The 22442-nt window shown below is 44.5% G+C and overlaps 1 protein-coding gene across 4 annotated transcripts in view; it reads right to left on the bottom strand.

Moving 5' to 3' along the window:
- Positions 1-22442, bottom strand: part of robo1 (roundabout, axon guidance receptor, homolog 1 (Drosophila)) — a 278020-nt gene that overhangs the window by 38062 nt on the left and 217516 nt on the right. For all 4 annotated transcript variants that reach the window (XM_035623252.2, XM_047335711.1, XM_035623253.2 and 1 more), the window contains one exon: positions 4426-4583. In XM_035623252.2, the coding sequence (XP_035479145.1) occupies positions 4426-4583 (158 nt within the window). The remainder of the gene's footprint in view (positions 1-4425; positions 4584-22442) is intronic.

Genomic DNA, 22442 nt, shown 5'->3' with positions numbered 1-22442 from the left:
TCTCAGCTCACAGAGACACAGACTAACTGGACTACTTGATCTATATCTAGCTCTGTGCTGTTCCCACTCAACTTCCACTTGAAGCCTAAATCACTATCAGTCGGCCTGCTCCTCCTCGGGGTAAGCTGAGCCAAAGAACACTTTCCCAATCCAACACAACCGCAGGTTCCTGAGGGAACACCTGAGGCACTGCAGGACCACAAGCACTTTGTCAGTCGCCTCAAAGAACTGAGACACTTTAGTCTATTACTGTGCAGGGAATGTTTGGAAGAATAGGTTTCTGGATTTTTTAAAAACCTCTGTGTGCATACAAATTCAAGTGAGAGCAAGTTAACATACATTCAAGCACACACACACACACACACACACACACACACACACACACACACACACACACACACCCAGCAGTGAATGTGTGTTTGTCCAGGTGAATGTCATGTCAGTTATTTCCCAGGGCTTTGATTACAGGCCAGAAGAGCTGCTTTGTTCTCAGGCAGTCAGAAAGGCAGCCCAGGCCCCAGCACAGGCCCCTCAGCTCCTCTCTCAGCTGACAGCCATGCCAGTCATAGCAGACACAGACAATAGCTTGGTGCACCAATGATCTCTGTATCTCGGTGGAGCTTAAGGTTTTAAATGCACACTATCGGCCTCGCAAGACGTGGACCACCACCTGCAAGCATGTAACTGATACTCTCATTAGAGAGCCACTGACAGAGAACTTGACACACAATATTGCAAAAAATCTGCTTTCCCCATGAATACCATGTTAAACGCAAGCGAGCTATGTCTCAGTGAATCTACATCACAGCCCTTCACATAAATTTTCATCAATTGCACATGACAAACAAACTTCAAACGGCATGTAAATGGATTGTATTTTCATAAAGTAGCCAGGGGAGGTCTAAGGACAATTTTGCAACTGGAAATATTCTTCTGGTTCAGAGGCATTCCTCCGCCTTTAACCCCTGTTTAATATTCATGGTAAAGAAGCAGGCGGCAGAGGGACGTGAAGAGGCTGTAGAAGGCTGGCTTGTTTAGGGTACCCTGTGGTGCAGGAGGGGTTTGAAGTATCATTATGTTACTGTTTGTTTGAGGAAAGGCTTAACAGCTAAAACATTGTGACACTCACAAAGGCCCAAGGTCAGGCCAGACCATACAGCAGAGAAAGAGGGGGGCGTAATGTTGGTTCCACTGGGCTTTGACATGAGGATCCACTTAAAGGCCGGACCGCTCTCTCTCCATATTCCTACCTCTGTGTGTCTGTGGCAGTTTCCCCTCTCTCCCCAGGCATATTTAGAGTGCCAGAGCAGCAGGGACTCAGAGACCGGGCTAAAGTAAATGAATGCAGCAGCGGTCCTCTTTTTCTCTGCATGCATATCCTCTCTCCACACAGAACAGCACACACGCTGCTGAAAGCCACAACAATCTGACCATTATCCCGGCATTACAGGGAGATGGCTCTATCCTCTTGCCTTTTGTCTCATGTCATTTGGCAATGCTGATAATGCAAAAGCCCCCATTCAGCCCTGTTGGTATTCATTTTCCTGGCTGATAATTAGCCACAACTACATTGCACAAAAGGAGGAGGACAATGTGCTGCATTTAGCCATTTACGAAGCTGCCGACAGACTCTAAAGACAATGGGCGAGGTCTAAACACTGGCAATTTTCCTTTTTCAGTTTATTTATTGTTACCTAATTGTTCCTGAAAGACCTATTTGATCAAGCTGAGAGGCATGTGGCCAGCTGCTGCTAGTGTCACAGCGACATTGCAGGGTTTATACTTCTGCTTAGATCCACGCAGAGCCTGCACATACATACGTGTATGTTGCTGTGCCTGTAGGTTTGTCTTTTCACTGCCAAGGCGAGAGCTGGCCGTTGCAATGGCACTGTGTTTAAACTGTTTACTCCAAAAGTGACAGATACTGAGTGAATCATGTTGGAGTTGGAGCTAATAAATGTTGAACAGCAGTTAGTTCTACTGAAATTACTGCAAAGAAAGAAGGAGAAGATGTCGGAAGAGACGATGTGTACGACCATTAAACTTATTGAGGCAGAATGAGGCTTGTCCAGCCACTGAAACACATGGTAGGAGGAAACGTCAGGCTGCGGGGTTAACAAAGACATAAGTTACGCGGCTCTACTGTGCTAATGCAGAAATATGAACTAACCTTGAAGGTCAGATTGGCTGGAGAAGCCTGTTCATATTTGAACTCAACAGCAAAGTACCTCACTTTTTTATGGCTCTCTTTGAAACTCATGAAACCACGTATATAAGTGAGATGGCATGCATCACGACATTGGAGTCTACACGCAGCTGACTAAAATAGATAGAAAAATTCAAGGGTTTCCTCTGAAGTCTTTCTCTCTGAAGTTCACTCCCTCTCCGTTATGCTGAAACCACCAGAGCCAAGTCGACCCATCCCAGCAACGTGCAGTGCAGGGAGAAAATCCCCACTGCAGGTGGTTAGCGACCCCGCTCTGATCACCACTGATCACCAAGGAGATTGCACGTTCAAGCATGTTGCGTGGTGGAAGGAATTGACTGATCTGAACGCAACAATGCAGGCTGGATGAGGGGGCCCTTTGACGAGCTCAGCTGTTCAACACATAAAGATTCCACCCTCGGCCTTCCTCTCGTCAATCACTCCTGACCAGATTTACTGTACTGTAAACACATTTTTGACATCGGCCCCTTGATTGTCCTGTTTCTAACACAACTTGATCTGTTAACATGGGTGTCCCGAGTCCAGACTCCCATCTGTCATCACAGCTGATCACACAGACTCCGATGGTCATACATGACGTCTAGCACTACTTTAAGAGTGGTCGTTTGGGAACACTTAGGAGCGTGAGGTTTTGTGTGCATGACGGGAAGTTTACGGTGAGCAACACCAGCTGTTAAAATCCACCAGATCCTGTTTTCTGTTCCACAGAAGGCCCAACACCGCTGCAGGCTACAAGGACACAACTGAGTCATTTAGCCTGTGTTGAAGCAGCAGTGTTCACAGTGCGTACTCCAAGGATTTCACCCATCAGTGCACAGAATCAAATCTACAGCAGTGAGATAAGTCCTCACTTCCACCATGCAGGGTGTAGAAATGTTGCTATGTAGAAATAAACAACCAAAATCGAATGTGTGTGTTCAGTGGAGCTAAAATATAATTATGGGAAAGGCCATGTGTGCAAGAGTCATACTATGGTGCTTTGTCCTCAAAGTACCTCAACCTTAACACTAGACTCTAAACTCAGTAGCAGGTTTGATTGAATTCCTTTTAAACTAGGTTATGCGCTTGTTTCTGTCAGTAATGCTGCTCAGTGGCCAGACACGAACTCTCAATCTTCTGCCTGTGTTGCTTGGAAAAAAATAACAACAGAGGGAGGGAGAGTACTCTCACTGTTTAGGAGTTACAGTCAACAGCTCAATGCGCTCAACCTCAACTGGCCCTCACTGAGCAAAACTGTGTTTATGTCCACTGAAGACTGCCAACATACCCAGTAATGAAAATGTATTGAGCACAACTACCTTGGGTAGGCTGCTACGCTACAGACATTCAGAGCAGACCTTCTTTGTTAGTACCTTGTATTTATTATCTGGGAAAGATTTCATTTTTCCATGACTGTTCTGTTAAGTTAACCATTGTCAGCACTTGGGGGGACAAACTATGTGACTGCTCAACAACTACACAATGTGCAGTCGGAACTTTGAAACCCCAACAGTCAGATCTGAAATGGGATCCAGACCCATCGCTAACTTCTTCCTTCTGACTACCTACTAGCCGAGGGCAGAGTCAGGGCCTTCACTTCCCTGTAGCTCACATCCAATCAGTATAATCAAACACAACTAGAAGCATTTTCCTGCTCAAGGAAAAAATGACCATGGACACAAAGTCATATTTGGTTGAAACACTTTGAGCGAGGGCTATTCAAGACAGGTCTTTAGTAAGCAAGCAAGTAGAGACGATTGTTACTGCAGTGCTGGCAGATTGTTCTTTTAATTAAGGCTGAGTAATTGGGGGTTTCGTTGTAAATAAGATGTAGAGAGCTGTTTGGATTCTGCAGATGCTGCTGCTGCTGAGTACAACTTTCTTCTCTTAGATTCTGGTCGGCTCATTTCTCCCTCCTGATCTATGGTTCTCCTGGTCGATTTAATCAGCAAGCCATCCCTAATCAATGCACTGCTGCTGACTAATGAAGCTAGACTGATTCTAAAACCTTAGTCGTTAAAGGTTGTAACCACCAAAATGGACTGATTTGGGTTTGTAAATTGCTGTATGAGAATAATTAGTCAAATAAAATCAATCTTTTAAAAAACACTACATAGTTGGTAATGTCTTGACTTGCATCACTGGTTCATTCTATCTCATCCACATCCCAGTATACGATAAAGTCACTGTAGGTTACGTCAAAAAATCTGTCTACTTACAGTGATCCTCTCATCTCGGTCATCAATGTTTACTCCATCTTTTTTCCATGATATGGTGGGTTCAGGATGTCCACGTGGAGGTTGACACTCCAGGACTGCTGGTTCTCCTGCTGCCACAATCACATCTGCAGGATTTTGTCTGAAGTCATCTCGTAGGACTGCAAGGAAACAGAAAAAGATAGAAAAAATGTCAATATATAATCCTTAAGGATAAGTAAAGCAAGGAAGCCATAAAAGAAAGAAAAAGATAACATTTTAAAAATCAACAAGTATTAAAGTTGTTGTTACATTCATAAAGGTCATATCTTAATGTCCTGCTTGCCTCTACAAAACATTATTGTCAATAAGCTTTACAACAGCAGTGATGAACACATTTGTGCCCATCATCATCATCTCTAAAAGCAATGACCTTGGTCTTTGTTGACCGAACCAAACAGACCTAGATTCAATCAAACACACACACACACACACACACACACACACACACACACACACACACACACACACACACACACACACACACACACACACACACACACACACACACACACACACACACACACACACACACACACACACACACACACACACACACACACACACTTCAGTACAGGCTGATCATAACCTCTCCATCATCGCTTCTTCATCTCTCCCTGACACTTTGTATTCACATCCCCCGTGCTCATACACCCATGGTATCTTGACACCGATGAAAATCTACATTATATCCAATCCACCATCGCTGCCTTGGTAAGAACTTTCGTAGGACATGATTCCTATTTGCATTGATTTTCCCTGGTGAAGGTGGTATGAATAAGATGACACAGCCATGGATTTCCATTATCGGATATTAGGGATTCACACAAGTTTGATACTAATAGATGGGGGATCCAAAGAGATTAAATGAGCAACTCTGATTTTCATTTGGGGCTGAATGTAAAAACGCAGGAGCTGTCTCACCTAGAATCATTTGTCTTAGCCTGCCTGCCTTATCAGAATATCATATCAATATCATTACTAACTGGTAGTTGCAACAAGCAGATCGATGTCCATTTTCTGAGGACCTGAGCAACAGCATATCTCTGGACTCCAAATCTCTGCTGTGAAAGATCAACTGGAGGTTTATTGAAAGGGGAGAAAGTAATGAAAAAGCAACAAGCTCACTTCAGCAGACAGCATGCCAGTAATCATTTTCCCAGCTCCTATGCGTATACATATATATTTAAGTGCTTGTAAAATTCAGGCTGTATTTCAGGCCACACACAAAGTATGTGATGTCAGTGCAGTGTGTGCATTGTTTTCTCTTTGTATGCATGTGAATTTATGCGTGTGGGTTTTGTCTGTGTTATGGGGATAAAACTAAGCTTTTGCCGTCCACTGTCTCATGCTCCTCAGTTTGCTCTAAAGTCACCTTAGTTACAGATCAAAGTCTGGACCCCTCACCTACTGACAGCCAACAAATTCCTGACTAAACCCTTTAAGCTGCTTCTGTTAGGTACTGCTCTCTGCTTCTTCTAACAAGGAGTAGGAATGCAATCCAACAGTAACAACATGACTTCAGAAAATGATGGGCTGTAATAGCTTTTCCCAGTCATTCGCTGCACCGGCACAGCTCTAACATCTCTTCAATGATCAATTCTTAAGCATTGAAAAAACGATTTATCAGAAGTAAAGCAAAAGGATTGATCAGATATTTTTAACTTGTGTGTGGTGGCTGCGAGTGAAGAAGAGGAGGAGGAGGAGGAATACATCTCCAGATGTATGAACACTGGGCTGTACTCAAATGAATAATGAGTGAGTGTTTGCTTGAAACATTGTCTACTCTCACTCTGATCCAACTCAAACTCAGTGGTGCAGCTGTGTGGTGAGTGAGCTCATTTGGTGCTCTTAAAGGCAGATACAGTCCTCCAGGAATGCAAATGTATACACTAAACATCCGATCCATTAGAGAACCATCTCCATCTGAAGAAACACCGTCTCAGTTTGTATCAGCAAGGTCAACCTGCTCTTAAGAGCCTTAATGTCAAAGTAAGCCGCAAGGTGAGTCAGACATTGAAGAAGCTGTATCCAAATCTGGCTCAGATAATATGCAAACATGCATTTTTTATGTGCAAACATTGCTTTCTGATGATGATTTTCTGTGGTAAAGTATACTGTATGTCCTAACATCATGCATCAGTGGTCATGACTGAGCAATATCCTGTTTATCAACAGTATGTATACATAAGAACGTAATAGGGAAGAATGTGTGAGAAAATTCACATTTTCCCTGCATGCTAATGCAGAGACTGCAATAAATGCTTGGATGAGCGAGCTCAGTAACTTCAACTGTTACATTAAGTGCAGCACATCTCCTCTCAGTTGGTCTCTACCTCCCCTGCTGGCCTCACTGTAACTGTTTCAGCTAACATGCAGATGCATCTGTCCCTCCGGAAAATAATACGGGATGTGTGTGGAGAAAAAAAAAGAGGAAAAAAAAGGGATGCTGTACCAACTAGCTGGAGGCCAGAGGGAGAGCTGGCATCATCCAGTGTTTACACCAACAGCGCACTGACCTCCACCCCTCCTCCTCAGCACTCGCTCCCCCACCTCACTGCCCTCTCTCCTCCTCCAAACCAACACCTCTTTGTTATAAACACAGCTGAGTGTAGCGCAGCGGACAGCCCTGAACATCTGTGTAGTCAAAAAAAAAAAAAAAAATCCTTTGGGATGGAGGCAGGGTGAGTAAGAGGGAGGCAGCGGCAGCCAGACAGTCTGCCAGACAGACAGATGGACCCAGATCTGGATGGGGTACAAAGCCCCAACTCTTCCGCCAGAAGCCCTGTCAGATCCGGAGCTGTGGTGGAATTGGTTGCCTCTGGCCCCCAGGTTTTTAAATAAGGCATCCAGCGACTCCCCTTCCTGTATTTCTACTGCATACGGCCCAGCTCTCCTGACTCCCTCACTGTCCATGTTCTGGGATCCAGAACTGAATGGGAAAAAAATGAGATAGAGAGGCTCTCACGCTGTGCACTGTCCTGAAAGTGTGTGTGTGGGTGGTGTGGTCTGTGTTTGGGATAATGAGCCTACTCTACCATTCTGTCTCCCTAGTGCGACTGCAGCTGTCCCCTAGCAGATAATATTTCCTTCGCTATTAACAGGCCAAGCTCAGTGCGTGTGTGTGTGCGTGCGTGCGTGCGTACAGATTTTTTCAGTTTGTGACTTAATATGTGAAAATGGGCCAAAGTCACAGGTCCCAGCATGAAGACGCCTCTTTGTCTGTCCTGGATTTTCTGAAATATGCTGGTGATGGGATGAACAACAATGAGTGAATTATCTGGGGACAGATGTCAATACACCTTGTCAAGATGAAAGGCATTTCCTCCATTGTCCACTTTCCCCTAGGCTAAATATAAAAATGCATTGTATCTCATCTGGTTGACAACTCTCCCTGCAAGACAAACAGCTGACTCTGCATAAGACAACGGTATCTATCAAAGCAGAGGTTCAGTTTGCAGGCAACATCTGCTGGGCTCTGAAAAGCCAAGTCGAACCACACTTTGCCTTACTGTGCGATAAATTCATCTCTGGGTCCACAGTAGCAAATTGGAACTGTGCTGAGGCTAACGCAATTAGCCGCCATCATTTCTTACACCTAAACCCGCGTTTAAAGGTCAGCTGAGATGGCTGCTCTCAGCTCTGACAACTCCCAGGTTCATCACCCCCACAAACTATCCCTCTTCCACGCGTGCACACACGCACACACGCACACACACACACACACACACACACACACACACACACACACACACACACACACACACACATACACACACACACACACACACACACACACACACACACACAGTCTTTGCCTCAGGAAATTGAAAACAGATGTTTAAATGTCAAATTAAAATGAGATTCTTGTGCTGCCCATCCAACATTAATGAAAATGAAGACTTAATGCCACACACAAGTCTGGGTGGGAAGATCAGATGAGTTTTGTTCTGAGGAAATTAAACCAAGTACAACAAGCTTCCCTGCAAATCTTTGAAAGGATACAAAAACAGACCCACTTGGGCTTTAAGATTTATCAGAAGGCACCCAGAGTCAATCCTGCAGAGACACAGAGCAGAGCATGGGTCTCGCCTTGGGCTTTCCCCCCCCTCGTAGCAGAGTGGATGTGTCTCGCACCATAAGGGAAGCAGAATGAATGATAACAACAGAAAAAGGCAGCCAAAGAAAGGAAGAACAGTAGCTAAAGCTTAAAAGGAGGGAGAATGTGCCATATAATGGGAGATAATCTATCTCTCTTCCATTCCGTCTGTCCTCCTGTTTTTTCTTCCATTAAATAGAACAACTTTGCTCTATTTGCTTCACAAGCTGCCACAATGTCAGGCTATCAGGGGTCAAACATGCTCAAATATTACCTGAGGATATGAGAGTGGGATGAATGGACTGTAAAACGAATACCAAGAAAATATCAAATGGCTAAGCAGCTCCAGATGTTCCTGGTTATGTGCGACTGCTTCCAGACCCAGCTGCAGCAGAATGGCTCTGTCTCTTTGTCCAACACTTTGAGGCAGTGACAGGAGAAGTTAATGTTGAAATAACAACATAAATGCAGTGTTAATTTGATCATTTAAGAAATAAATAAATTCAATTTGAAGAAAACTCACATATTCACAGTAGTGGAATCATATCTAAAGCTATTCCATTCTGGTCAAATGACAGGGTTATGGGTATTAAAATGGGGTTTACATTAGATGATCTCCTCTCCAGTGCTTTTTACTCACTGTACAACATAATGCCTCTGCTACTTCATGAGAGTTGTTTTTGCCATAAACAAATCTCTGCCTTGTTCACAGCTATCCAGATTAATGCCCCTCACCTTGCCTGCAGCTCTGTCCTGTGGGAAAAACACCTCTCGTCCTCTCCTTCTATGTACCTCCCACTTTGTCTCTAAATTTCTCCCTGCCCTCTCAACATTTGACCCCCTTATCTTACCTCTCTCTCTCTCTCTCTCAGCTCACACACACTGAGCAGCTTACATCAAAGACACGCTCATAGCGGTGGTGTGTTAACCTGTGCCACTCTATTGCGAAGGCTGTTGCAGTTGGATAATTTGCCAGCGGCATGTGTGTGTGTGTGTGTGTGTTTACACTGCACACATGTGTAGTTTGCTGGTGGGTGTGAGGATATAACAGGACTCCTGTACTCTGGAGAATCACTGCCTCCCTCCTCTCACTCCTCCTTCTCAATCCCTTGTTCCTCGCCTGACCCCACCACCAAGGAGATCAGATTGGACATGGCAGACTCCCCTCTCATTCGCAATCTGGCTCTCGTTCCTCAGCTCTGAGCTCATGCCCCCTTGTCCACCCTGCAGACACCCTATCCTATCCTGCAGCATGCAAGCTGAGCTGAGCAAGCCCATAATGCTTTCTGGGATAGGTGATTATGGATATAAACTTCACAGTAACAGTATGCACAAATGCAGAGATAAAACTGACAAATTGGGAAGTTGTAAATAACAGTAGACATCACAACAAAGACATCATATGTTTTCCTAAGCCATCTGCTCAATGTTTTTTTTCTTCTTTTAGGATTAAATGTATTGTTTTCCCATTAATTTTGAAATGCTATATTGATAAATCATTTGGAAAACAATAGCAGCCCTCTAGACAACCGTGACATCCAGTATGAGGTCACATCTGCAGAGTCGCATTGGTTAAAAACGCTTGACAGCCTAAGTGCCTGGTTGACCGCGAGATACCTCGTGGACACCCGTAAATATGTCAGCGAGAGCAGACACACTATTACCCAACTGGCCTTTAGGGTTTGCACCTGCACACCTTGAATGCCATGAGGTCATCCTTCTCTCACACACACACACACACACACACACACACACACACACACACACACACACACACACACACACACACACACACACACACACACACACACACACACACACACACACACACACACACACACACACACACACACACACGCATGTGATGTCATGTCATTGAACGGAGACAGGATGCCCTGATTAACTACTATAAATATTGAGAGCCTAAATAAATAAACTATGCAAGACTATTAGCAAATAAACAAAACACAGGCCTTTGCAGTAGGTTCCTCTCAACATGCTCCTTAGACTTGTCTTACGTGCTATAATTGGAATAAAATCATTTGACGACATCGACAGCTGAAGATCAGATGTGTCCCTTTCATCAGCGTCCAGAGAATGAGTGGTACATGTACTACTAACAGAGGAGATATACAGCTACAAATGTAAACAACGCAATGTAGGGAAATGAATCAGGCTGCTGCCGTGTGCGTGTTGAGTAAAGCAGGGGGAAGGCGAGGGGGGTAAAGGCATTTACACTGTGCTCTGCCATGGCATTTACGGACCTTTCACTGGCACAGCAGAGGGCATGTCTGCACTCGCTGTGGCCCAGCGAGGTTGCCGCGCCAACTGTAGGGGCTTCAATCTCAGCGGGTCATTCTCTACGTTACACACCTTAACAAACACATGTAGACCTTATAGGCCTTAGTATCCACCAGCAATTATGTCTGTGCATAATGTAACACAAGCGCGCGCGCGCACGCACGCACGCACGCACGCACGCACGCACGCACGCACGCACGCACGCACACACACACACACACACACACACACACACACACACACACACACACACACACACACACACACACACACACACACACACACACACACACACACACACACACACACACACATTTACCACATAAAGGAAACCCTGCCACAGAGCCACACAGACAGAGAGGCCATTGACTGCCTGTGTTTGTTTAAATGGTCATAAGTCTTCTCGTCAGGCTCGGAGGGAGAGAGGTGGCGTGTGGTGAACACAGCGAAAGGCACAGAGGGCATCGGGGAGGCAGGTTTATGTGAGTGACTGAGTGAGAGAGTGACTTGGCAGCTCATAGTTCAATAAACAGTGTCTGTTTGATTGGAGTGCAGGGTGAGCAGAAGTTTGACTAAAATAAAGAGTGTTTCAAGTGTCGGGGCTGCACCGGCAGGAATGTCAGAGAAAAAGGCTCGAGAAGCTCTGTCTCTTTTCCAATGAAAAAAAATCAAACAACAAATCTCATTAAATCCTGATAGGAACAACCATTCCAAAGACGCAAACTGTGTAATAAACATCTGTATGGGATTATCACACTGAATGTAACGGATGAAAAGATTCCACAAGCCATTTGGGGATTTGTCAGCCCCTGATACATCAGCCCATACACTGTGTCTTCATATGAAAGTGATTTCATGGCTGTTTTGACTCTCAAAAAGAGCCAGTTACCTGCTGTTGAAACTCAACATCAAGTATTGTAGTTACTAAATGCATTCAGACACACAGAATTTCTCTCATTAGGGGCTGGCTAAGCTAAATGAAGTATTACATTTTCACAGCAGAGCTGATGCCAATGGAATTCCATTCGGTTCCCATACTCAAATGGTATTTCCAGAGGTTCAGATTGCAATAAAATAATAAAGATGGAAGAAGGAGGTAAATAATTGCTTCCGTTTGCACAAACTTTGCCACAAAAGATAACTTAATGACATGGTCATATCAACACTGAGCACTCAACAGTGAACTGCCAGTACTTGAGAATGATGTTTCTCATATGTGCTCTTTTCATCTATTACTATTATACCACTATCATTACTATTGTCATCGCTGCCCTCCCTCATCACCTTGTACTGATTATTAAGCCCTATGAGGCAAAATATGATTTATGAATATGGGCCATACAAGTCAAATTTGATTGATTGTTGACTAATTTTGTCATGCCAGGTTGGACTGGGCTGCACAGTTAAGCTGAATAATTCAAGTCTGTCCTCGATGTTGTGAGCTTTGTCTATAGGTGGAGCTCCACCACTTATTCCCAGAGGATGAGGAGGAACCGAGAGCCCCAGTAACCCAGCTCTCACCACTCACTGTATCGCCTCGAGCCTGAAGCTCCCTGCAAAGAGACACAAAAGGGCAGATGTATCACTATCACACTCACAAACACATACACCTGTACAGTATGCTGTTCGCATTCTCTGTCTCTTTCTCCCTTTCACACACAACACAGACAGAGGCAATGGGGATCTGCTCGTAGCCTTTCTGCCCACTGTGAACTGTATCCAGTGAATAAGCTGCTTCCTGCCAACACAAACGTAAATGAAACACACAGTTGAGTGAAATGCGGCATCCAGGCAAATCTTGAGAGCAGAGGAAGAATTTGATCAGTGTAATTCATAGTTATCATATGACAAATCGCCAACATTCAAGTGGCAGCACTTGGTTTTGCATATATCTCACTATGTAATGCAGGTTATTGCACGTCAGAGGAGGTGTACCTGTACAAGTGTATCTCTTTAAGGACCTTGTGGCCGACGTTTCCATTGGAACTCAATTCAGCTGAAGAATTGGTTGCTGTGAAAACTGCTGACAGTGTTTTCTCAGGATTATGCCGTGTAATGAGGACATTGATTCTGGAAGGAGATGTTGCTGTTGAATCTTAAAAACGCCACTCTTCCACAGGCTCGTCTGTGAACACCGCAAACAAAATCCACTTCCTCTGTTTGGGGGTGGAGGCAGACATTTAAGAGATGGGTTTCACAAGAGCTGGCCAAATAAAACCAGCTATCAACATTAATAAATACTACTTGAGTCAAGTGAAAATAATACACTATAAAGAAAATGGGACGATTGAACCATAATTAACTCTTTCCTCTTTCGTTGCCTCTGAATTACTCACTCTTTTCCCACTGCAGTCTGTAATGGAAAATTGTTACCTTTTCATGTATGTCTGAACCTCTACACTGTACCTATACATCGATAACAAAGAACATGATGTACCCGACAGTTCCTTTTTGGTTTTGTTTCCCTTGATTGCCAGACAGCTGCCGTATGTAGGTTTCACTTCTTCTAGAGAGAACAAACAAGGCTCTGTATGGAAGACCTTCTGTGTGAGATAACTAACTTGTAACAAATAGTTGGGCCACACCTACGCATGCACCGCCCTACTGATAGTATAACTGTAACCTCTGTACTCCCAATTCTGCGGGGATTTCACCCAGCATCACTTTGTGCATGTCGTTTCATCACTTTGCGCATGTTGTTTCTCCCACTTGCGAGATCAATAAAACCAACGCTTGTATTCCAGATCGACAGACTGAGCCTTTATTACAGACAATTTCCATAGACTTGAATTTCCATCACAAGTCCTCTGCCTGTGTTCAGCCTCAGTCAGTCTGAGTCTTCATAGTTTAATAGGATTTTACACAACATGAAACTGGTACGAATATGCAGATTGCAGATTTGTCACCATTGAATGCTCATTACAGTAAATCCATTTACCTCCGCAAAAGCAGGCGTGAACACGCCAAGAGCCATGGAATATCTTTATCCACTTGAGCCTAAACCCTGCTACGTGCCTTACACAGCTTTCACATTGTGTCAGCTCTGTTTGCTGACAATATCTCACTGTGAGCTGCCCTCCCATCTGTGTGGCCCCACCAGTTCACCCTTTCCCAGCATCTGCAAAGATGAGGGCCTTATTAAAACAATCTTCCCAATTAACATTCCTGGCCCCTGGAGCCCCACTGGCCCTCCCCCTGCTCCTCCAGACCCGACCCCTCCTCGGCTCGTTGGTGACAAAGAAGCTGTGTAGGACCCGGACCAGCCACGGGACTCTTGAATATAACTAGACTGAGCGAGAGGGGGATGTGAGGCAACTTGTTTTTCCTCCCGAGGAGCCAAAACCTGTGTGGTTGTCTGTTTTTACTTCGTTTGTGGCTTCATCTTTGAACCGTTTGTGTGAGAAAATGTGAGAATTGGGAAGATGAAATGAACATAGAGGAATTTAGAAATATGTTTGCTCCAGTCAGATGGCACATTTGTTACAAACGCTCATAATTTGCAAATCTTGCTCAATGATATGGGCTAATTAAAGCAAAGGTTGATAGGTTAGCATTTTGGGCTGGTGGGAGCATTATGAGAAGAACCTCACTCGCACCATCAGAGAAATTACATCCATAAACACAGCACGCTTTCCTGCAGAGTGCCATTTGACCTAACGCTTACCCTCATCTGAGCATTTCGGAGCTCAAACATCTGCTGCGTATCTTTTCACCTCTCTATTAGCCCGAGATTTCAGGACCAGATAACGGGAGGCTCACCAATCTTTTGCTCATCTTCCAAAAACAGAGATATATGATGGACAAACAGCAGAGACTGATAGTGTTATTCTGTAGAGGTGCTGTGCAGACAGGACCAGGGCAAGGAGAAATGAGATCCTGGTGTGGAGCTAGAGATGAGACCGCTTAACATCTACTGTGGGTCTGACTTTGCCTCATGTCAAAGATAATGGAAATCACAAACATTACACAGGCTCATTCCTTTGCACAGCTGGACTTTTCCAGTGGTTAACATGCATCTTCTATTGTCGTAGCACAGGAGTTTAGTTTGCGTGAGAATAAATGTGAGGGCAGGTGTGTTTGCTTGTGTTTTAATACTCCCTACTGACTGTGCTGCCAGTCTGTTTGGGCTACGCTTTATTAATACTCGCTTAATGAGATCCAGTGCACATGCGGTGCACGGATGTCTCTGTAGCACATGTTAAACAAAGTAATTCAAAGCAGGGAAGCTAGAAATCTCTCTTTTATCTTAAATTGGTGCAATGGAAATGTTGGCCTAATGCACTTAGTTTTTCATTGAAAGTCTAATTTGATAGATGTTTGGGAAACAGTAGTGAGTGAGTGAGCGATTGTTGTGGAGAACAGTGTGACCATAAACTTGGATTACATCAGCGGCTGTTGCGGAGGTGACTGCAGAGGAGTAATATGATAGCGGCTGTGTGGAGGGAAACAGGCAGGCACAGAGGAAAAAGGGGAAGGAAAACATACAAGGGGATCCAATGTAATGTTACAGCAGATCCCTCAGCCTTTCGTCATGGCCACTTTCATTTCCACTGTGCTGATCCCTCTGCAATCACTTTACCAGGCACAGGGGAAAGAGAGAAGGAAGGAAGGAAGAAGAGGGACAAAGAGGGGACACGGCTGTACAGATTAAGTTAATGTGTGGAAGTGTGTGTGTGTGTGTGGAGTGGAGTCATATAGGGCACAGGAATGTTCAAGAGGGTGAGACAAAGCAAATAAGGGCACTGGGATCCAAACATGTGCTGTATCTCCAGAGGGGCACATCTTTCTCTGATCAGTTTCTGTCCCCATTTCAATGGTTCCCACATGGCCCCTAAACTCTCCCAGATGGACCCCAGGAAGATGAAAAGATGACCATATCCCGATCTACGAGGGGATCTGTTACAGTGGGAAAAGATACCGAAAGGAGCAGAGCGAGGGAACGCTGTCGAAGATGTATGTGCCAAAAAGAAACAGAGTTGAAATTTCATCTTTAGCACTTGTCTACCATGTGAATGTGTGATCACTGCCAAACACTTTGTTGCCATAGCTCTTCGCTGCACTTGTCAAGTTGTCCAACATGCAATATTGAGTGTGGCTGATGCCAAGGAGAAAGTTTTGTAAGTGTGCCAGAAATTACCCTGATCCCTGTGAAATTGACACTGTGTAAGGTTTCAGGACTGATGTTAAGCCCCCCGGATTGTCCATCTTTACATTTTCATTAGATGGAGCACAGACAAATAAAAGGTTTTTCTCCTTTGTTTTATGGGATACTTTGCTACTGTTAACATGGCTGAAACATCCTGGTGAGGTGATTTATGATCCCTCCCCCCAGGGTACAAAGCCAAGCCCGGCAGCAGGGGAAATTTAAAGCTCCTGCACCAACTCTGCTCACAGAGGACTCTAAAATATCTGCTAGATTTATAGAAGTGGGAGAGAAATCTTTTCCTTCTCTGTGGTACGGCTTGCCTTTTTCTGCAGACTCCCTAAAGTGAAGTCTGGCAGCCTGAGCCTGATGAATTGAGGGGAGTATGAAAGTGCATTTTACCTAAACATATTTTATATGGTGATTTTTGTTTCTTTACTGTGTTTCTGCTTCAGCGATGACTTGGCCTTTCCATTCAAAGTCTGTCTTCTCCATCTTTTTATCGTTGGCAATGCTTCCCTGAAGCTCATCTTTCAGAAAGCTGCAGAAGGAGACTTCTCCCAGTGTGTTATTATTATTTTTTTTAAATCCATTCCCTGAGTCAAGAAATGTATGTCTCAAAACAACTCACTCAGACATTCACGTCTGTTTTTAAATTGGTGCTGTAATTAGTGCTGTTCGCATACGGTGACATGTTGCTTTGAATTAGCAGGCAATACTGTCAATTAAGCTGTTGATTGTGAAGGGAACGACACACAATCAGACATTTTCAAAATACAGGAGGTGTGATTGAAAAATTACCATGAGATGATGGACAACTGCTTGCTTTACTGAGTGACATTAAAAGGGAATATTAAATAATGGCCTCATATCTTTTCAATCCCATCCCCAGCAGGCTGTATTACAGCTGGTGATGGGTCTTCAAGACGTCGACATCTGAAAAATTAATATATGAACACCTAATCACATTGAAGAAGCTTCCTCTAGCAGTTAATCCTCATGGGAAGAAGAGAAGCCCTGGTAAGGATGGTATAAAACCTATCAAATGTACAATATAATGAACTTATTAAAGATCAGCCGTTGGCATCTTTCAATTTACTTTTAATAAGGGCAACTTATCCTCCAGGTTCTTCTTTCTATTTTATTTTGTCCTTTTCATTTGTCTGTTGCACAGTCTCTTTTGTCAAGTAAGTAGGAATGTTATTTTCATTCTGATCAAAGTTTCTCATTTTTTATGAAAGCCTGACCCGCAAGTCTTATCTCTTCACCTCTCCTCCTTCCCTGCACTGTTTTGCTGAGCAGGTGTCTTCAGGGACAACCACCGGAAGCAGCAACCTCTAGTTCACCCCTTGAAGAAAAGAAAAAAAACTACTCAACATGGATGCCATTCCCAACATCCAAAGGCATGTGGTCAGCCCAAAGCCCCTGTGCATCACAGATAGATTACTCTGACAGGAAAAGAGGAGCCCATCTGGAGCAGAGGAGGGGCAAGGAGCAAAGGGGAGAGGAAATTTAAGGAATGGAGGAGAAATAAGTGGCTGGATGATTTGAAGGATAATGAAATGCAGGTCAGAAAGTAGGGAAGAATTGGTGGGGTGGGGCGGGGGGCAGATGTTCGAGAATGTCTGCCAAAGGGGGATGCACGGTCCGGACTGCTAGGGCTCAAACTTGGCGGGTGTGCAGAACAAAACAAGCTGAGAAAGAGACATGACAAGGTAAAATAAGAGCTTGTGTGAAGTCCGTATTATTTAGAAACACTCAGAGTTAAATATACTATAACACGACCTTCAGTAGGACGTGCTGCTGGATGCTTGGCTCAGATGGCAGTGTGTGTTAGCCTACAGGTTCCACACACAGGTTTGAGGGAGTGACAGGTTGGGTGTGTGTTTGAGGTCAGCAGCCGTGTGTACACACAGCAGTGTGTTAAGAGCGGCTGGGTTGTGTGGTCAGTGGTACATCTCATTAGCACCCGCTGACCCGAGCGCTTCACTGCACTCATGGAGCAGCAGAGCTGGGGCGTAAAACAAGCAAGTGTGAAAGCAAACATAAAACACTCTTCTGTGCCAGCAAACAAACTGTCCCCTGGCGGAAGGAGAGTGAGAAAAGAAAGAGTATGAGATCAACAAGCTGGAGAAGAAGCCCCACCAGCCACCATCCTCCCCCTCAGTATCTCTTCAACAAACTAAACATCCTCAGCAGAGAGGTCAGGACTCAGCGAGCAGATAAAGCTCTCCTGTGATAAGACGTGCCCGACGTGCCGCACATGGGGAGGAAATTCTCCACAAAATGATGCCACGGCCTCGGCTCAGGGCAAATCATCAAATGAATCCATGTTTAGTTTCTGGAGGGCTCAAATATGCCAAGAGCCTTGATAAAAGAGTTTGCAGCTAAAAAGCTACATTGTGCTCAACAAAGGGGGAAAAAAGCTAATCAGGGCCAGGATGTGATGGGACTTGTTGGCCTGTGGAGCGGCAGATGAGGGTGTTCAGCTTGTTGTGGACAAGAGTAAAATAAAACAGAGCAGTTCACGTCATGCGGGCGAGACCTCCTTTTCGAGCACAGTCCATATGGGTGACATCAGAAAAAAAAATGTGCCTCCTTTATTTCATCTGAGCATAGTGTTGTAGCCTTTGGGGTTGTAATGTAAAAAAACTATGTGTTAGTTGTAGGGACTGGACGTTTCCCAGTATGTGCCGACAAAACACGACCAGAACAGCAACAGAATGCTCTTTCATGTCCTACTGTACATGCCAAGGCAAGAGGAATGATGTTGAGGGTGCAGTCGATCGCCTGGCACCTCTTTGCCGCTTCCGTTATCACACAAGTTGTGAAATATGGCAAAGCTGTGTTGCTTAGCTTTGTCTCTCAGTCAAATCATGGCATTATACTTTACAGTGCCTCAAGATGCCAAAAATATCCTGCAGTTTCAACTAACACAGCTCTCTCATCATGTGGCAGGACACAGATACAGCCAGATACTCGACAGGAAATGTATTCTTTATTCCACCCGATTTGCATCTTTTTGGAATGTGGGATGAAACTGGCACAGCCGTGTCACATTATCTTGGTCGGAAAACTCTGCACATATTTTAACTTGACTAAAAACAAGACATTACAACCCCCTGAGCCAACTGGATCTGCCCGCAAAGTTTAGCACTGATTGCAAACACACACACACACACATACACACCCCTTGAGTCCACATGCCTTCTATTGTCTGAGTCCCCATCACGTTGTCTGTATCTGGGCGAGATAGCATCTCGGCAAACCCTCTCTGTGGTGCTCTGTGGTTTTTCCGAGACATTCAGAGCCCGTTGGAGGCAGCACACCTGCGCCACAGGACAATAGCAAATGCTCCTATAGATTCTGCTGGTCTTTGAAGTGGCGATGGATGTGAGCTCAATACCCCAGGTCCTCTTTTATCAAGCTCATCACTCTGTGGTTTCACCACACGGCCTTTGTGATGAGGGACTGCTCTGAGATGAGTCGACCAGAAGCTTTTAAGGACATTCAAGTGTTTGGTTGACCAGCCATTCCACATCAGACAAGGTGTTCACATGGGATGTAAACAAAGCAAAAAATGACTAGGGTGTCTATATGGGGGTACATGCCACGGTGCATATCCGCTGCGGTCCGCTCTTCCAAATTTTCATAGCACAGTTAATTGGCATTGGGTCAGGTATCTAAACAGAGCCAGTGAAAATATACATATGGGGGAGAGACAAATCATGGAAGATAACCTGAGAGCTATAGTATGTTTGGGTTGGGGAGGGAAAACACCGCACAGACAGAACTTTACATTCCTTACCAAAGAACACAGCCACATCTAATATATTTTCCCTCGGTGTGTGGTGTCTAAAAGGGCTCCAAAGCATAAACTAGCTGTTAAATATGAGTTCATAAAAAGAAGTGGGTTTTTTCGAATATGAAATATCTATGAATAATTCAGACGCAACTTATGGCAAAAAAAGGCATCTGTATCTAGCTGCTTCCTTCCCTGTCTCATATGTCTTTGTTTTTTTTCTTCTTTTCTTTTACTGCTGCTCTGTTTAGCTCTTTTTCAAAATATCACATTTTCTCTCTAACTATTGAGGGATGATGTCAGCGAGGAAAAAAACAAAACGAAGCAGACTCCGGAAAGCAAGTGGAGTAGAACGCTGTGACTGGAGTGTAACACTGTGATTGACATGGTGCTAAAGTGGACACCTTACTTCTTGACAAGGCTACAACAAAGTCAAGTGAGTGGAAACCTTGACTAGTCAACAGAGACATCCCAAGCATGCCAGATGCTGTCCCAGCGTCAGCTCTGTCATCATGTGGCTAAAAAACGCGCCGGTGTCGCCCTTTCAGCCCCAGCGTCTGACCCTCTATCTGTCACCATCTATTTCACTATGCCTCCTTAGCTATACACCATCAGCACGCGGCCTTAGAACAATGACTGTCCTACTGTACATCACTGTGGTTTACTCTGCTTGCCTAAGCGTGATACTTCATCAGCCGCCGGGGAACGAACTAGTCATAGAAGCGCATCTTCTCTCTGTGATGATAGACAAGGCTGTACCGTACTGCGGTCCTTTCCCTCACCACATCTCCTATATACATACATTTGTATTGTGTCCTGCTTTCTAGCCATGCAGTTTTGCACAAAGAAATGAAAAACAGACAGTCCCTGTTACCACACAATGTCTATAATACCCTAAAACTGACTGTTTTCCAAATGTAGATTCTGCAGCTATACTACGTTATCTGCTCTTAGTGGTTGGGGCTGGTTATCAGTGGTGGTTGGTTTACACTGTAAGTGTAATGTCAGCCTGAACTCAGATCCACATCCAAATTTACATGTGCTCTAAATACACATTTTACATACTTGAATAATGTTGAATATGAGGAACAGGATCATGTTATTGCCTCAAACTTGTTAAAGGGAAACATAAAAGAGTTAACTGCACAAACTAAAGCCTTTTTGTTGGCAGCAGCCTGCATAGAGAAAATCCGTTTTAAGTCAGTGTACATTCTGACAAAGTCTACACACCAGCTTAAACTCTACACTGAAATGAGTGAATATTTACTTGGCCCACTTCCATTTATACTTTTTAGATTGCAATTTAGATCACCAAGGAAATGTGCATTATAACTGTTTATTGCATGCATGTTTCCAAGTCTTCATTCTGTAGTCCTTCCAATATCCCTCCAGATATTGATTATCCCTGTTTGAAAATTTATGAAAATATGAACCAGTGGAATGGTTTGACCCTGGTTGTTCTCTTCTTTGTCTTCAAGGCGTGCTGTGCCAGTCAAGTGCAAACAGGCACAAGCCAAGCAACAGAGGGGGATACAATCCATGAAAACTTAATTTCCTGAACCAAAGTACATTTTTCAACTTTCTGTAATAACTTCAGCGATGAGGGGAACAAAAAATGAAACAACTTCTCGGAATAGACGAAGCATGTCATCTATTCAACAACTTGGCTGTGTTCTGTGATTCTCCCTCAGTTTCATTCAGGCCCTCATATGCACATGTAAGTATACATACCCTCTGTCACAAATGCCCTACAGGTGTAAGAAGGACACTGGGTGCACTGCTCAGAAAACTCCCACTGCATCTGTCACTAATGTTCTCCAAATTATGTGCTTCAAAAGAGTCACTACTACTAAAAAAAGCCATTGTTTGGAATGGGTGAAGTAAGGACTGGCATTGATCCCCCTGAATGGTGTAGTGCAAGCAGCCTATGGCCACTCAGCACACGAGATAGAGGAGCAATGCTCAGGCTGAAGAGACCCTCCACTTTCTCATCTGTCCACTAAAAGCCCTCTGTCACTGCTTCGTGCATGCATCCCCCGTCCGCCCACGCCCTGCGTAAGCCCATAATGAGCGCTGGGCTAATGCATAGAACAACACAATAAAAGCCAAAATGGACAACTCCCCACTCCAGTCCACCTGAGAGCATGCAGTAGAACACTCGTGGTGCCGATGCGTTTGTGTGTCCTACGATGTGAGCTTGACCGGTCGTGCATGTACTGTATATCGCGTGCCCCTGCATGTGTGTTTGCTCTAAGAAGGACACCGGAGCTGACAGCTCCAGCCACTCGCCCTTTGACCTGCGGCCTGGAGGCCCAGCATAAGACAGCGGCGCTGGATGCAGTTAGTTCTTCCCTTTGGCAAAGCATCTTGGCAGGTCACCATGAACCACAGAGGCCTAAGGCACATGGACATGATCCAGAATGCCACACTTGGTTTGAACTCTCTCTTGACGAGGAGGAAAAAAATGATTTCCCTTTAGAAAATCCTGGAAGAAAGGGAACTGAGGAAGAGTCCAGCAGTATGTTGCATTGTAGTCAGAGAATATATAAGTCAGATTTCTGCTCTAACAGGCCAACCCCCAGCTTGCAATAATACTTTCAATAAGGGGATATCTGCTTCCAGCTACACACTATGTA

The sequence above is a fragment of the Scophthalmus maximus genome, chromosome 11, assembly GCF_022379125.1.
Source record: "Scophthalmus maximus strain ysfricsl-2021 chromosome 11, ASM2237912v1, whole genome shotgun sequence".
Lineage (NCBI taxonomy): Eukaryota > Metazoa > Chordata > Actinopteri > Pleuronectiformes > Scophthalmidae > Scophthalmus > Scophthalmus maximus.
This window is presented reverse-complemented; position numbering and strand designations above follow the sequence as displayed.